The 17952-nt window shown below is 46.7% G+C and overlaps 1 protein-coding gene across 1 annotated transcript in view; it reads right to left on the bottom strand.

The window, feature by feature from the left end:
- Window positions 1-362: 362 nt before the first annotated feature.
- Window positions 363-17952, bottom strand: part of LOC123488330 (dynein axonemal heavy chain 6-like) — a 50260-nt gene continuing 32670 nt past the window's right edge. Inside the window, 11 exon segments of the mRNA XM_045219241.1 lie at window positions 363-762; window positions 1100-1322; window positions 1827-1978; window positions 2543-2615; window positions 7523-7708; window positions 8909-9036; window positions 9333-9462; window positions 9761-9882; window positions 10119-10238; window positions 16820-16958; window positions 17153-17299. Coding sequence (XP_045075176.1) covers window positions 659-762; window positions 1100-1322; window positions 1827-1978; window positions 2543-2615; window positions 7523-7708; window positions 8909-9036; window positions 9333-9462; window positions 9761-9882; window positions 10119-10238; window positions 16820-16958; window positions 17153-17299 — 1524 coding nt within the window. The 3' untranslated portion in view covers window positions 363-658.

Here is a 17952-nt window from a genome sequence, read left to right as displayed (position 1 = left end):
CACTATCGCAGGTGTCCCTTCAGGGGGCTCATGGTTCATTTATATTGGGGGAGATGCGAGACGCCGAAGTACCATCGCTTACATGTCAATTAGTTTACGTGATGCTCCTGGTGAACATTGACAATCTACTCTCACTTTACATTTGCATGCTACACAAGAGACTATTAGTGCACCGCAGTATACATCTCTTGTCGACTGTGTGGGGGTGGAAAAAAAACGCATGTCGGGAGGTGTAGCTGCAATGTGTTCAAATGAAAGGATAGTTGACTGAAAGAGAAGCCAAATTGACTGAACTGAACACACCACACACCATTGAACACGTCTCCCGTGCACACAGCACCATTCAGAAACGACAACAGCACTGCTACATGGCATTTAATCAAAGCAAAGAAACTCAGAAAATAAAAGAAAAATGCAATTTTGGGCCCCCATATAAATAATCCCTTCAATTCATTAGCAGGAAGAGAGTATACAGTAGAACACGTCTCAATACAGACGTTAGAAAAAGTATTTGGTTTCCAGAAAACAAGAGTCCATAGAGAATGGGCTTCATCAGGGCTTCATCAGTGCAGCTGGTATTGAATGTGCAGAAGTACAGAAGTCCTGAAGAGATGGTCCGTAGTTGTGTGTGTGTAGTGCGGTGCCTGTGGTTAGGTCACTACTCGTCGAGCTGACAGAGCAGGGCTGAGGCCTTGGTGATCCAGTAGTCACTAGGCAGGCTGGACGGCAGCATCACCGTCACCACAAAGTTAGTAGAGTGGCCTGAGGGAGAGAACACACAGGTCTGTCACTATCTGGACATGATGGACAGAACCAGAGAACACACAGGTCTGTCACTATCTGGACATGATGGACAGAACCAGAGAACACACAGGTCTGTCACTATCTGGACATGATGGAGAGAACCAGAGAACACCATCCAAAGGTCATCCAGCCAACTTGACACAACTGTGGGATACATTGGAGTCAACATGGGCCAGCTTTCAACACCTTGTAGAATCCATGCCTCGATGAATTGAGGCTGTTTAGATGGCAAAAGGGGGTGCAACTCAATATTAGGAAGGTGTCCTTAATGTTTGGTACACTCAGTGTATATTACCTGTAGTAGACAGAGTCCCAGCCCTAGCTGAGGTCTTGTACAGCGGAGCCTGGTAGAGAGACGGATCAGGGTCGTAGTTCTGCTGGGGTTCAAAGTGCACCACGGGGAGCATGGCGTTCATCACCCGCGGCAACGCATCCTCCATCACCATGTTGACGTCGTCCCAGCGACTGGCGTCCATGAACATCCCGTGCACCAGCACGCCGTCGTTGATGGTGGGTAGCTATGGAAACGGGGTCAGGCAGTACTAGAGTTAACATAATGTGAAATTATAATACATTATGATTAGGGCGCTGGACCTTTTGAACCCTTTAGTTAAAGTTTTTTCAACAAACTGTCCGCTTTTCTTTCAATGTCAGATGGTCCAGAACCATCCTCAGACAATGGTTTTCATTTTTTGTGAAATTCTCATTTCTGGAAAAGGCTTTAAATAAATACAGGTTAAAATCTAGATCATGTGATGACAGCCCAAAACCATTATTATGATACAGATTCTGTTCTAAAACTTGACTAGTTGACTAATTTCCTGATGACCACTAAACATCACACAGAGGTCAAAGTGTGTTGGAGTCATTTCTATCAGTGAGTAGCTTAGCTCGTTCATGTTTTTCGAGAAGTTAAACTTTGCTCTAAAGGCAGATCTGCTTTGAAGGCAGGATGCAGTAAACTTATTCCTGCCCTCAAGGCAACCAGTCTAAAAATGTCCCCCTCCCCTCCCTGTAGCTACCTCAGAGTCCATGTCCAGCTCGCCCCCGGCCGATAGGGTCTTCAGCGCCTCGCTCACAGCCCCCTGGTCACGGTACACCGGCAACACGTTGAAGCGGAAGTTGAGCTCGTCGATGGGGAGGTTATAGGTCCTGGCGTGGTTCTGTAACGCCCCTACAGGTCAGGAGGGGGAACAGCACCAACAGTGTTTCAACATCTCAGTAACTGGACTGGAACCCAGTTTGGTACTTTACGTTTGTACTGATCCCATGCCTTATCAATACTAACAGGATGTATTCATATACAGCACCTGTCTCAGAACCCAACAACATACTATACGATTCTCAAGTAGACTACAATGTTGAGGAGAACAGAATATTGACTAGAGTACAGAATATTGAATATTTATTGGCTACATAATATTGAATAGAGAACGGCATATTGAATATTTAATAGACTACATCATATTGACTAGAGTACAGAATATTGAATAAAGCACAGAATATCTAATATTTAATAGACTACAAAATAATGACTAAAGTACAGAATAATGAATAGAGAACATTATATTGAATAGACTACATCATATTGACTAGAGTACAGAATATTGAATATTTATTGGCTACATAATATTGAATAGAGAACAGCATATTGAATATTTAATAGACTACATAATATTGACTAGAGTACAGAATATTGACTAGATTAGATAACACAGTGGAGACAGTGTGTGCTGACCAGTGAGGAAGCCCTGAGGGAAGAATAATCCAGAGATCCAGAAAGATTTGGGTTGACCCCGCATGATCCAGCTCTACACAGACACACAGACAGAGAGGATGTTGGTTACCCTGCATGAATACACACACACACACACACACACACACACACACACACACACACACACACACACACACACACACAGACAGACATGAAGGGGAGAGTGAGCTTGTTTAGGTTATGTTAATCTCAGCTCCCAGAACCTAATGTTAAGACTGTCACCAGAGACTGGGGTTATGTTAATCTCAGCTCCCAGAACCTAATGTTAAGGCTGTCACCAGAGACTGGGGTTATGTTAATCTCAGCTCCCAGAACCTAATGTTAAGACTGTCACCAGAGACTGGGGTTATGTTAATCTCAGCTCCCAGAACCTAATGTTAAGGCTGTCACCAGAGACTGGGGTTATGTTAATCTCAGCTCCCAGAACCTAATGTTAAGGCTGTCACCAGAGACTGGGGTTATGTTAATCTCAGCTCCCAGAACCTAATGTTAAGGCTGTCACCAGAGACTGGGGTTATGTTAATCTCAGCTCCCAGAACCTAATGTTAAGACTGTCACCAGAGACTGGGGTTATGTTAATCTCAGCTCCCAGAACCTAATGTTAAGGCTGTCACCAGAGACTGGGGTTATGTTAATCTCAGCTCCCAGAACCTAATGTTAAGGCTGTCACCAGAGACTGGGGTTATGTTAATCTCAGCTCCCAGAACCTAATGTTAAGGCTGTCACCAGAGACTGGGGTTATGTTAATCTCAGCTCCCAGAACCTAATGTTAAGACTGTCACCAGAGACTGGGGTTATGTTAATCTCAGCTCCCAGAACCTAATGTTAAGGCTGTCACCAGAGACTGGGGTTATGTTAATCTCAGCTCCCAGAACCTAATGTTAAGGCTGTCACCAGAGACTGGGGTTATGTTAATCTCAGCTCCCAGAACCTAATGTTAAGGCTGTCACCAGAGACTGGGGTTATGTTAATCTCAGCTCCCAGAACCTAATGTTAAGACTGTCACCAGAGACTGGGGTTATGTTAATCTCAGCTCCCAGAACCTAATGTTAAGGCTGTCACCAGAGACTGGGGTTATGTTAATCTCAGCTCCCAGAACCTAATGTTAAGGCTGTCACCAGAGACTGGGGTTATGTTAATCTCAGCTCCCAGAACCTAATGTTAAGACTGTCACCAGAGACTGGGGTTATGTTAATCTCAGCTCCCAGAACCTAATGTTAAGGCTGTCACCAGAGACTGGGGTTATGTTAATCTCAGCTCCCAGAACCTAATGTTAAGACTGTCACCAGAGACTGGGGTCATGTTAATCTCAGCTCCCAGAACCTAATGTTAAGGCTGTCACCAGAGACTGGGGTTATGTTAATCTCAGCTCCCAGAACCTAATGTTAAGACTGTCACCAGAGACTGGGGTTATGTTAATCTCAGCTCCCAGAACCTAATGTTAAGGCTGTCACCAGAGACTGGGGTTATGTTAATCTCAGCTCTCAGAACCTAATGTTAAGGCTGTCACCAGAGACTGGGGTTATGTTAATCTCAGCTCCCAGAACCTAATGTTAAGACTGTCACCAGAGACTGGGGTTATGTTAATCTCAGCTCCCAGAACATAATGTTAAGGCTGTCACCAGAGACTGGGGTTATGTTAATCTCAGCTCCCAGAACCTAATGTTAAGACTGTCACCAGAGACTGGGGTTATGTTAATCTCAGCTCCCAGAACCTAATGTTAAGGCTGTCACCAGAGACTGGGGTTATGTTAATCTCAGCTCCCAGAACCTAATGTTAAGACTGTCACCAGAGACTGAGGTTATGTTAATCTCAGCTCCCAGAACCTAATGTTAAGGCTGTCACCAGAGACTGGGGTCATGTTAGTCTCTGTGTATAAATTTGGGGATTGCGTAACACACAGTAAGACCAGTCTCCCGGAACAGATACTTCAGTCTGGGGGCGACGGAGCGAGTGCACAGAGAGAAAGAGAGAGGAGGCGAGAGAGAGAGATGGACAGAGAGAGCAGAGAGAGAAAGAGAGAGAGATAGATAGAGAGGAGAGAGAGAAAGAGAGAGAGAGAGAGAGAGAGAAAGAGAGAGAGATGGACAGAAAGAGCAGGGATACAGTTGAAGTCAGAAGTTTACATACACCTTATCCTCCAAACATAACGATGGTCATTATGGCCAAACAGCTCTATTTTTATTTCATCAGACCAGAGGACATTTCTCCAAAAAGTATGATCTTTGTCCCCATGTGCAGTTGCAAACCATAGTCTGGCCTTTTTATGGCGGTTTTGGAGCGGCATTTCAGGTTATGTCGATATAGGACTCGTTTTACTGTGGATATAGATACTTTGGTACCTGTTTCCTCCAGCATCGTCACAAGGTCCTTTGCTGCTGTTCTGGGATTGATTTGCACTTTTCGCACCAAAATACGTTCATCTCTAGGAGACAGAACGCGTCTCCTTCCTGAGCGGTATGACAGCTGCGTGGTCCCATGGTGTTTATACTTGCGTACTATTGTTTGTACAGATGAACGTGGTACCTTCAGGCGTTTGGAAATTGCTCCCAATGATGAACCAGACTTGTGGAGTTCTACAAAAAAAATTCTGAGGTCTTGGTTAATTTCTTTTGATTTTCCCATGATGTCAAGCAAAGAGGCACTGAGTTTGAAGGTAGGCCTTGAAATACATCCACAGGTACACCTCCAATTGACTCAAATGATGTCAATTAGCCTATCAGAAGCTTCTAAAGCCATGACATCATTTTCTAGAATTTTCCAAGCTGTTTAAAGGCACAGTCAGTCAACTTAGTGTATGTAAACTTCTGACCCACTGGAATTGTGATACAGTAAATTATGAGTTAAATAATCTGACAATTGTTGGAAAAATGACTTGTGTCATGCACAAAGTAGATGTCCTAACCGACTTGCCAAAACTATAGTTTGTTAACAAGGAATTTGTGGAGTGGTTGAAAAACAAGTTTTAATGACTCCAACCTAAGTGCCATCCTATGCCAATGAAGCCCCTTGAATTGATAGAGAGGAGAGAGAGATGGACAGAGAGCAGAGAGAGAGAGAGAGAGAGAGAGAGAGAGAGAGAGAGAGAGAGAGAGAGAGAGAGAGAGAGAGAGAGAGAGAGAGAGAGAGAGAGAGAGAGAGAGAGAGAAAGAGAGAAAGAGAGAAAGAGAGAAAGAGAGAGAGAAGAGAGAGAGAGAGAGAGAGAGAGAGAGAGAGAGAGAGAGAGAGAGAGACATCTGTCTGAAGTGGATGGCGTGCTGCTAATCTTTAAACATGATTCTCCCATCACATCATCCCATCCCACTACCCCTGCTAATGACTGTGTGTGTGTGTGTGTCTGCCTGGGGGGAGTTCCTGTAAGCACCACACCATGTGTTAAAAGAGTCTTCCCATCTGAGCTAATGCGAACATCTACATTCGTCTGAGTGTGTTCACAGAATGTTCCTAATAAGAGGACGCATACATAGATGTTCTGTTTCCGCTGTGTCATACTACATGACCTACATATGTAACACACTCATGCACACAAACACAAGAGTCTGATGTAATGACAACATCCAAACACGTCTGAGAGTCTTCCCATCTGATGTAATGACATCCAAACACGTCTAAGAGTCTTCCTATCTGATGTAATGACATCCACACACGTCTGAGAGTCTTCCCATCTGATGTAATGACATCCAAACACGTCTGAGAGTCTTCCCATCTGATGTAATGACATCCACACATGTCTGAGAGTCTTCCCATCTGATGTAATGACATCCACACACGTCTAAGAGTCTTCCTATCTGATGTAATGACATCCAAACACGTCTGAGAGTCTTCCCATCTGATGTAATGACATCCACACACGTCTAAGAGTCTTCCCATCTGATGTAATGACATCCAAACACGTCTGAGAGTCTTCCCATCTGATGTAATGACATCCACACACGTCTGAGAGTCTTCCCATCTGATGTAATGACATCCACACACGTCTGAGAGTCTTCCCATCTGATGTAATGACATCCACACATGTCTGAGAGTCTTCCCATCTGATGTAATGACATCCAAACACGTCTGAGAGTCTTCCCATCTGATGTAATGACATCCACACACGTCTGAGAGTCTTCCCATCTGATGTAATGACATCCACACACGTCTGAGAGTCTTCCCATCTGATGTAATGACATCCAAACACGTCTGAGAGTCTTCCCATCTGATGTAATGACATCCACACGTCTGAGAGTCTTCCCATCTGATGTAATGACATCCACACATGTCTGAGAGTCTTCCCATCTGATGTAATGACATCCAAACACGTCTGAGAGTCTTCCCATCTGATGTAATGACATCCAAACACGTCTAAGAGTCTTCCCATCTGATGTAATGACATCCACACACGTCTAAGAGTCTTCCCATCTGATGTAATGACATCCACACACGTCTAAGAGTCTTCCCATCTGATGTAATGACATCCAAACACGTCTGAGAGTCTTCCCATCTGATGTAATGACATCCAAACACGTCTAAGTCTTCCCATCTGATGTAATGACATCCACACACGTCTGAGAGTCTTCCCATCTGATGTAATGACATCCACACATGTCTGAGAGTCTTCCCATCTGATGTAATGACATCCAAACACGTCTGAGAGTCTTCCTATCTGATGTAATGACATCCAAACACGTCTGAGAGTCTTCCCATCTGATGTAATGACATCCAAACACGTCTAAGTCTTCCCATCTGATGTAATGACATCCACACACGTCTGAGAGAAGTAAATATAGTGTTCACTGTGTCGTAGTACATTGATACATATGTACATAAATAGAGGTTTGGGAGAGGTTCATTGACCCAACTGTACTGCAGTTCATGTGTGTGTGTGTGTGTGTGTGTGTGTGTGTGTGTGTGTGTGTGTATGTATGTGTGTGTGTGTGTGTGTGTGTGGTCTCTGTCACCTCTATAAAAGAGGTCCTGAGGGCCAGGTCTTTAACCCAGCTGGCTAGGGGTTTGAGGGAGGGGTAGGCTGAGTTGGCCCAGTGGTTTGGAACCTGGTTGTTGAGGAAACTGGTGTAGATCCTCTCCATCTCCTCTGACATCACCACCAGCCCTGCTATAGCCTTCTGGAGGGTACACAGAGACACCTGGAGAGGGAGGGAGGGAGGGATGGGGGGGAGGGAGGGAGGGATGGGGGGGAGGGAGGGTGTAGAGTCAATAAGTGTTTGTGGGTGTTAATCCGAGCCATCCACAACACACACAATAACATAAACCCAGAGGTCACCACTGCAGTAACGATATGCCAACAATGTGGCTGCAGCATCTGTCCATATAGACACATAGAGTGCATTCGGAAAGTATTCAGACTACTTTCGTTTTTCCAAATTTGATTAAATAATTTTTTTCCCTCATATATCTACACACAATACCCCATAATGACAAAGTGAAAACAGGTTGTTAGAAATTTTAGCAAATGTATAAAAAAATCTATTTTAGAATAAGGCAGTAATGTAAAAAATTTGGAAAAAGTCAAGGTGTCTGAATAGTTTCTGAATGCACTGTATGTCCGTCCAACATGCCTCTGGGGACCTTCCATTGACGCCTAGGGGCAGCAGATGGAACCATGGACTGATATACAGTGAGGGAAAAAAGTATTTCATCCCCTGCTGATTTTGTACGTTTGCCCACTGACAAAGACATGATCAGTCTATAATTTTAATGGTAGGTTTATTTGAACAGTGAGAGACAGAATAACAACAACAAAATCCAGAAAAACGCATGTCAAAAATGTTATAAATTGATTTGCATTTTAATGAGGTAAATAAGTATTTGACACTCCCTTTAAGAGTGTGCTCCTAATCTCAGCTTGTTACCTGTATAAAAGACACCTGGGAGCCAGAAATCTTTCTGATTGAGAGGGGGTCAAATACTTATTTCCCTCATTAAAATGCAAATCAATTATTTAAAAAATTACATGCGTTTTTCTAGATTTTGTTGTTGTTATACTGTTTCTCACTGTTCAAATAAACCTACCATTAAAATTATAGACTGATAATTTCTTTGTCAGTGGGCAAACGTACGAAATCAGCAGGGGATCAAATACTTTTTTCCCTCACTGTTGCTGTCCTAACATTTGATATCCAACTCTAACTAAAATAAAGGAGCCTTTTCACTGCATTTCAATTTTCAATCATCATCTCCTGATTTCACAGAATTGAAATAAAATGAAGGGCTGACAGCAGGGACCACTGACCTCTGACCCACCCTGAGGACTCAGCAAGTTGTTGAAGCAGTATACTTCCTATCTCACTACTGTCCTGACCTCTAACCTCTAACCCCTTACTCACCCTGAGGACCCGCAGAAGGTTGTTAAAGCGGTCTACTTCCTGTCCGAGGACTGTGGTGAGGGAGTTGAGGCGTCCGTTGGCGTCACGAATAAACAGAGCCTCATCTGCCTCATCCATATCCAGACACTCTGAGGAGACAGACAGACAGACAGACAGACAGAGAGAAAGATACAGACAGCGAGACAGACAGAGACAGACAGAGAGACACAGAGACAGAGACATACAGAGAGACAGAGACAGACAGACAGAGAGACAGAGACAGACAGAGAGACAGACAGATCAGACTTCAACCATACTGTAATGAGTTTAGAGAGACTAACTTTAATTTCAAAACAAAGCGAACATCAAACCGTAAAAGCACCAGAATAAGTCTAGCCTGAGACGTGTGTGTGTGTGTGTGTGTGTCTACGTGCGTCTCTCTCACCCGGTATCTTAGCGAGGATGGAGTCGGCCAGCTCGTGGACGATCTCGTCGTTGCTCTTGCCCCCGCCGCGGGCCGTCGACCTAGGCTGTACCTCCAGGATGGTGTTGATCAGGGTCATGGTCTCCAGGCGCTGTACAGACAGTTTTAGGGATGAACAGTAAGTCCAGCCCACAGGACACTGGCAACATACGCTTATATCCATGTTGTAAGCATCAAAGATAATGTTCTTATCTTAACTGGCTAAATAAAGGTTCAAATTGTGATCCACATTTTCTGTATTAGTAATCTGACCTCTTATTTTCAGACAGTACATGAGAAAACTAAATCCGTCTAAACAAATTCGATTTAGGTACTGTATAGTTAATTTCCCGCAAAGCAGTATTAGCCCACTGAGCTAAAGGTGAGCGTATATAAGCAGAGTGTCTAACCTGGAAGGCGAGGTTGGCGTTCTCGTGCATACCAAAGATCTCAGGGTCGTCTATAAGAGGAAGGTTCTCTATGTACCTGTTATAGTCACTCAGTCTGTCTGCCTCAGGGGCAAAGTAGATCCCTGAACCACAGAGAGAGAAGAGGAACAGTTAGAGCTCACTGGACACACACACAGAAAAGGACACACATTTCCCCTGTGTCTCTGATTCAGCAACACGTGTACACACAAACGCACACACACAAATGCTCACACACACACACACACACACACACACACACACACACGCTCGCACACACACACTCGCTCGCTTGCTCGATCACACACACACACACACACACACACAGTGTGGTCTTCACCTGAGGTGGAGAAGGTGTATCCTGGGTCCAGGGTGACAGGGGAGAAGAACCTTTTGAGGATGGTGCGGAGACAGCGCTGGTCCCAGGCATCAGTCACCCGGCCTCCGTATGTTATCTCACCTGCGGGGAGAGAGGGTGAGGGGAGGAGAGAGGGGGGGGGGGGTCATTAGGCACTAAAAGGAATAAAATAGACAGTAACCTGCAGGGGCCGCCTCCAGAAGAAATGCTCATTTTGGTTTTACGGTCATTCCCCTAATGAACACAACCCACTTTACATGAACCTGCTGTGAAAAACACGTGCACATTTGGAATCATTCCTATTACAGGCAGAGTGGAGCTGGCACAGAGGGTCTGCTGGGTAAATGGAAGGTTCTAATCTAGGTTCTAAACTTTAGTATGCAGAACACTGTGGAACCCTTCTGTCTACCTCTCAGTTACTGCACTACATGAGCAAGGAACCCTTTTTTTCAGGATAAAAAAACTGATATCATGCTAGGTTTGTGACCAAACTATTTTCAAATAGATGGTTTCCAAATACAAAGAATGGTTGAATTAGGAATTAAACAAACATTACAAAGTCTGAAGAAAAAAAACAATAATGAAAAAATATGTCCTCAGGAATGTGTAATCCAAAGCGATTAAAACAAATATTGATTAGGCCTGGCTAGCAGGCTGCGTTCCAATTCATCCAAAAGGTGTTCAATGGGGTTGAGGTCAGGGCTCTGTGCAGGCCGGTCAAGTTCTTCCACACCGATCTCGACAAACCATTTCTGTATGGACCTTGCTTTGTGCACAGGGGCATTGTCATGCTGAAACAGGAAATGACCTTCCCCAAACTGTTGCCACAAAGTTGGAAGCACATAATTGTCTAAAATGTCATTGTATGCTGTAGCGTTAAGATTTCCCTTCACTGGAACTAAGGGGCCTAGCCCAAACCATGAAAAACAGCCCCAGACCATTATTCCTCCTCCACCAAACTTTACAGTTGGCACGATGAATTGGGGCAGGTAGCGTTCTCCTGGCATCCGCCAAACCCAGATTTGTCCGTCGGACTGCCAGATGGTGAAGCGTGATTCATCACTCCAGAGAACGCGTTTCCACTGCTCTAGATTCCAATGGCGGTGAGCTTTACACCACTCCAGCCGACGCTTGGCATTGCGCATGGTGAACTTAGGCTAGTGTGCGGCTGCTCTGCCATGAAAACCTATTTTATGAAGCTCCCAACGAACAGCTATTGTGCTGACGTTGCGTCCAGAGGCAGGAACTCGGTAGTGAGTGTTGCAACTGAGGACAGGTGATATTTACGCGCTATGCACTTCAGCACTCGGCAGTCCCATTCTGTGAGCTTGCGTGGCCTCTACCACTTCGCGGCTGAGCAGATGTTGCTCCTAGACGTTTCCACCTCACAATACCAGCACTTACAGTTGACCGGAGCAGCTCTGACTTGTTGGAAAGGTGGCATCCTATGACGGTGCCACGTTGAAAGTCACTGAGCCCTTCAGTAAGGCCATTCTACTGCCAATTTGTCTATGTAGATTGCATGGCTGTGTTCTCGATTATATACAGTGCATTCGGAAAGTATTCAGATCCCCTTGACTTTTTCCACATTTTGTTACGTTACAGCCTAATTCTAAAATGGATTAGATTGTTTTTTGTCCTCATCAATCTATACACAATACCACAATGACAAAGCAAAAATAGGTTTTTTGACATTTTTGCAAATAAAAATAAAATAAAAAACCCGGAAATATCACATTTACATAAGTATTTAGACCCTTTACTCAGTACTTTGTTGAAGAACCTTTGGCAGCGATTACAGCCTCGAGTCTCCTTGGGTATGACACTACAAGCTTGGCACAACTGTATTTGGGGAGTTTATCCCATTCTTCTCTGCAGATCCTCTCAAGCTCTGTCAGGTTGGATGGGGAGCGTTGCTGCACATCTATTTTCAGGTCTCTCCAGAGATGTTCGATCGGGTTCAAGTCCGGGCTCTGGCTGGGCCACTCATGCCACTCTTGCGTTGTCTTGGCTGTGTGCTTAGGGTCGTTGTCCTGTTGGAAGGTGAACCTTCGCCCCAGTCAGAGGTCCTGAGCGCTCTGGAGCAGGTTTTCATCAAGAATCTCTCTGTACTTTGCTCCGTTTATCTTTTCCTTGTTCCTGACTAGTCTCCCAGTCCCTGCCGCTGAAAAACATCCCCACAGCATGATGCTGCCACCACCATGCTTCACCGTAGGGATGGTGCCAGGTCTCCTCCAGACATGACGCTTGGCATTCAGGCCAAAGAGTTCAATCTTGGTTACATCAGACCACAGAATCTTGTTTCTCATGGTCAGAGTCCTTTAGGTGCCTTTTGGCAAACTCCAAGCGGGCTGTCATGTGCCTTTTACTGAGGAGGGGCTTCCATCTGGCAGCTCTACCATAAAGGCCTGATTGCTGCAGATATGGTTGTCCTTCTGGAAGGTGCTCCCATCTCCACAGAGGAACTCGGCAGCTCTCTCAGAGTGACCATCGGTTTCTTGGTCACCTCCCTGACCAAGGCCCTTCTCCCCCGATTGCTCAATTTGGCCGGGTGGCCAACTCTAGGAAGAGTCTTGGTGGTTCCAAACTTATTCCATTTAAGAATGATGGAGGCCACTGTTCTTTGGGACCTCCAATGCTGCAGACATTTTTGGGTACCCTTCCCCAGATCTGTCTCTGAGCTCTACGGACAATTCCTTCAACCTCAAGGCTTGGTTTTTGCTCTGACATGCACTGTCAACTGTGGGACCGGGGCGGCAGGTAACGTAGTGGTTAAGAGCGTTGTGCCAGTAACCGAAAGGTCGCTGGTTCTAATCCCCGAGCCGACTAAGTGAAAAATCTGTCGATGTGCCCTTGAGCAAGGCACTTAACCCTAATTGCTCCTGTAAGTCACTCTGGATAAGAGCGTCTGCTAAATGACCAATTTATTTATATAATTTATTATATAGACAGGTGTGTGCCTTTCCAAATCATGTCCAATCAATTGAATTTACTACAGGTGGACTCCAATCAAGTTGTAGAAACATCTCAAGGATGATCAATGGAAACAGGATGTACCAGAGTTCAATTTTGAGTCTCATAGCAAAGGGTCTGAATACTTATGTAAATAAGGTATTTCTGTTTTGTGTTTTTTATACATTTGCTAAATTAAAAACAAAAACTGTTTTCGCTTTGTCATTATGGTGTATTGTGTGTAGATTGATGAGGAACATGTTTTATTTAATCGATTTTAGAATAGGCTGTAACATAACAAAATGTGGAAGAAGTCAAGGGGTCTGAATACTTTCCCAATGCAATGGGTGTGGCTGAAATAGCAGAAACCACTATTTGAAGGGGTGTCCACATACTTTTGTATATATAGTGTAAATTATTATTTTGAAATCGAGGTTTTGGTCTTCCCTGCTGCTAAACCTCCCAGAACCTCAGGGTCTTCCCTGCTGCTAAACCTCCCAGAACCTCAGGGTCTTCCCTGCTACTAAACCTCCCAGAACCTCAGGGTCTTCCCTGCTACTAAACCTCCCAGAACCTCAGGGTCTTCCCTGCTACTAAACCTCAGGGTCTTCCCTGCTACTAAACCTCCCAGAACCTCAGGGTCTTCCCTGCTACTAAACCTCCCAGAACCTCAGGGTCTTCCCTGTTACTAAACCTCCCAGAACCTCAGGGTCTTCCCTGCTACTAAACCTCCCAGAACCTCAGGGTCTTCCCTGCTGCTAAACCTCCCAGAACCTCAGGGTCTTCCCTGCTGCTAAACCTCCCAGAACCTCAGGGTTTTCCCTGCTACTAAACCTCCCAGAACCTCAGGGTCTTCCCTGCTACTAAACCTCCCAGAACCTCAGGGTCTTCCCTGCTACTAAACCTCCCAGAACCTCAGGGTCTTCCCTGCTGCTAAACCTCAGGGTCTTCCCTGCTACTAAACCTCCCAGAACCTCAGGGTCTTCCCTGCTACTAAACCTCCCAGAACCTCAGGGTCTTCCCTGTTACTAAACCTCCCAGAACCTCAGGGTCTTCCCTGCTACTAAACCTCCCAGAACCTCAGGGTCTTCCCTGCTGCTAAACCTCCCAGAACCTCAGGGTCTTCCCTGCTGCTAAACCTCCCAGAACCTCAGGGTCTTCCCTGCTACTAAACCTCCCAGAACCTCAGGGTCTGGCCTGCTACTAAACCTCCCAGAACCTCAGGGTTTTCCCTGCTACTAAACATCCCAGAACCTCAGGGTCTTCCCTGCTACTAAACCTCCCAGAACCTCAGGGTCTTCCCTGCTACTAAACCTCCCAGAACCTCAGGGTCTGGCCTGCTGCTAAACCTCCCAGAACCTCAGGGTCTTCCCTGCTACTAAACCTCCCAGAACCTCAGGGTCTTCCCTGCTACTAAACCTCCCAGAACCTCAGGGTCTGGCCTGCTGCTAAACCTCCCAGAACCTCAGGGTCTTCCCTGCTACTAAACCTCCCAGAACCTCAGGGTCTTCCCTGCTGCTAAACCTCCCAGAACCTCAGGGTCTTCCCTGCTGCTAAACCTCCCAGAACCTCAGGGTTTTCCCTGCTACTAAACCTCCCAGAACCTCAGGGTCTTCCCTGCTACTAAACCTCAGGGTCTTCCCTGCTACTAAACCTCCCAGAACCTCAGGGTCTTCCCTGCTACTAAACCTCCCAGAACCTCAGGGTCTTCCCTGTTACTAAACCTCCCAGAACCTCAGGGTCTTCCCTGCTACTAAACCTCCCAGAACCTCAGGGTCTTCCCTGCTGCTAAACCTCCCAGAACCTCAGGGTCTTCCCTGCTGCTAAACCTCCCAGAACCTCAGGGTTTCCCTGCTACTAAACCTCCCAGAACCTCAGGGTCTTCCCTGCTACTAAACCTCCCAGAACCTCAGGGTCTTCCCTGCTACTAAACCTCCCAGAACCTCAGGGTCTTCCCTGCTACTAAACCTCCCAGCCCAGGGTCTTCCCTGCTACTAAACCTCCCAGAACCTCAGGGTCTTCCCTGCTGCTCCTCAGGGTCTTCCCTGCTACTAAACCTCCCAGAACCTCAGGGTCTTCCCTGCTACTAAACCTCCCAGAACCTCAGGGTCTTCCTGTTACTAAACCTCCCAGAACCTCAGGGTCTTCCCTGCTACTAAACCTCCCAGAACCTCAGGGTCTTCCCTGCTGCTAAACCTCCCAGAACCTCAGGGTCTTCCCTGCTGCTAAACCTCCCAGAACCTCAGGGTCTTCCCTGCTACTAAACCTCTCAGAACCTCAGGGTCTGGCCTGCTACTAAACCTCCCAGAACCTCAGGGTTTTCCCTGCTACTAAACCTCCCAGAACCTCAGGGTCTTCCCTGCTACTAAACCTCCCAGAACCTCAGGGTCTTCCCTGCTACTAAACCTCCCAGAACCTCAGGGTCTGGCCTGCTGCTAAACCTCCCAGAACCTCAGGGTCTTCCCTGCTACTAAACCTCCCAGAACCTCAGGGTCTTCCCTGCTGCTAAACCTCCCAGAACCTCAGGGTCTTCCCTGCTGCTAAACCTCCCAGAACCTCAGGGTCTTCCCTGCTACTAAACCTCCCAGAACCTCAGGGTCTGGCCTGCTGCTAAACCTCCCAGAACCTCAGGGTCTTCCCTGCTGCTAAACCTCCCATAACCTCAGGGTCTTCCCTGCTACTAAACCTCCCAGAACCTCAGGGTCGTCCCTGTTACTAAACCTCCCAGAACCTCAGGGTCTGGCCTGCTGCTAAACCTCCCAGAACCTCAGGGTCTTCCCTGCTGCTAAACCTCCCAGAACCTCAGGGTCTGGCCTGCTGCTAAACCTCCCAGAACCTCAGGGTCTGGCCTGCTGCTAAACCTCCCAGAACCTCAGGGTCTGGCCTGCTGCTAAACCTCCCAGAACCTCAGGGTCTGGCCTGCTGCTAAACCTCCCAGAACCTCAGGGTCTGGCCTGCTGCTAAACCTCAGGGTCTGGCCTGCTGCTAAACCTCCCAGAACCTCAGGGTCTTCCCTGTTACTAAACCTCCCAGAACCTCAGGGTCTGGCCTTCTGCTAAACCTCCCAGAACCTCAGGGTCTGGCCTGCTGCTAAACCTCCCAGAACCTCAGGGTCTTCCCTGTTACTAAACCTCCCAGAACCTCAGGGTCTGGCCTGCTGCTAAACCTCCCAGAACCTCAGGGTCTGGCCTGTTACTAAACCTCCCAGAACCTCAGGGTCTTCCCTGTTACTAAACCTCCCAGAACCTCAGGGTCTGGCCTGCTGCTAAACCTCCCAGAACCTCAGGGTCTTCCCTGCTACTAAACCTCCCAGAACCTCAGGGTCTGGCCTGCTGCTAAACCTCCCAGAACCTCAGGGTCTGGCCTGCTGCTAAACCTCCCAGAACCTCAGGGTCTGGCCTGTTACTAAACCTCCCAGAACCTCAGGGTCTTCCCTGCTGCTAAACCTCCCAGAACCTCAGGGTCTTCCCTGCTACTAAACCTCAGGGTCTTCCCTGCTACTAAACCTCCCAGAACCTCAGGGTCTTCCCTGCTGCTAAACCTCCCAGAACCTCAGGGTCTTCCCTGTTACTAAACCTCCCAGAACCTCAGGGTCTGGCCTTCTGCTAAACCTCCCAGAACCTCAGGGTCTGGCCTGCTGCTAAACCTCCCAGAACCTGACAGAGACCAGCAGTAATGTGATGAATAATGGAGGACCCGGCAGGGAGGCCGACACACACACACAGTCCTACCAGTGATGTAGATGAGAGCGTCCCAGGGTATGTGGCCAGTCTGACAGTAGAGGTTCTGGTTGAGCAGGGCACACTCTCTGTCGCTGTCGTTGAACTCATAACGGATGTTCCAGCCCAGAGGACCAAACTTCTTCCTCTCCTGCAACACACACACACACACACACACACACACACACACACACACACACACACACACACCGTTTTTATTCTACTGTCTCAACATCAGTTACAAAGACTTAATGAATATAGTAGGAGGTGTGTGTGTGTGTGTGTGTGTGTGTGTGTGTGGACGTGGGTGTGTGGGTGTGTGTGTGTGTGTGTGTGTGTTCTGACCTGTATGATGGCGTGGAAGAAGCAGACTCCGAAGATGATCTTCCTCCACTGGCGTCCCAGGATGTGCTCCTCAAAGAAGTTGTTGGTGATCTCAGTGAACGCCCGGCGCACGTTGGCACGTAGACCCTTAGGAGGCTCGTTGGTCACCTGGCCCACGCACACACACACACACACACGTCCACACACACACACACACACGTCCACACACACACACACACACCCACGTCCACACACACACACACACACACACAAACACGTGGAAATAAAAGGATAATCAATCAGATCAATTCTGTAGGAATTCATCCCCTGCTGATTTTGTACGTTTGCCCACTGACAAAGACATGATCAGTCTATACTTTTAATGGTAAGTTTATTTGAACAGTGAGAGACAGAATAACAACAAAAAAATCCAGAAAAACGCATGTCAAAAATGTTATAAATTGATTTGCATTTTAATGAGGGAAATAAGTATTTGACCCCTCTGCAAAACATTACTTAGTACTTGGTGGCAAAACCCTTGTTGGCAATCACAGAGGTCAGACGTTTCTTGTAGTTGGCCACCAGGTTTGCACACATCTCAGGAGGGATTTTGTCCCACTCCTCTTTGCAGATCTTCTCCAAGTCATTAAGGTTTCGAGGCTGACGTTTGGCAACTCAAACCTTCAGCTCCCTCCACAGATTTTCTATGGGATTAAGGTCTGGAGACTGGCTAGGCCACTCCAGGACCTTAATGGGCTTCTTCTTGAGCCACTCCTTTGTTGCCTTGGCCGTGTGTTTTGGGTCATTGTCATGCTGGAATA

Source organism: Coregonus clupeaformis, unplaced genomic scaffold (genome assembly GCF_020615455.1).
Source record: "Coregonus clupeaformis isolate EN_2021a unplaced genomic scaffold, ASM2061545v1 scaf2182, whole genome shotgun sequence".
NCBI classification, from domain to species: Eukaryota; Metazoa; Chordata; class Actinopteri; order Salmoniformes; family Salmonidae; genus Coregonus; species Coregonus clupeaformis.
The sequence above is the reverse complement of the archived record's forward strand: the minus strand, read 5'-3'. Positions and strand labels throughout refer to the sequence as shown.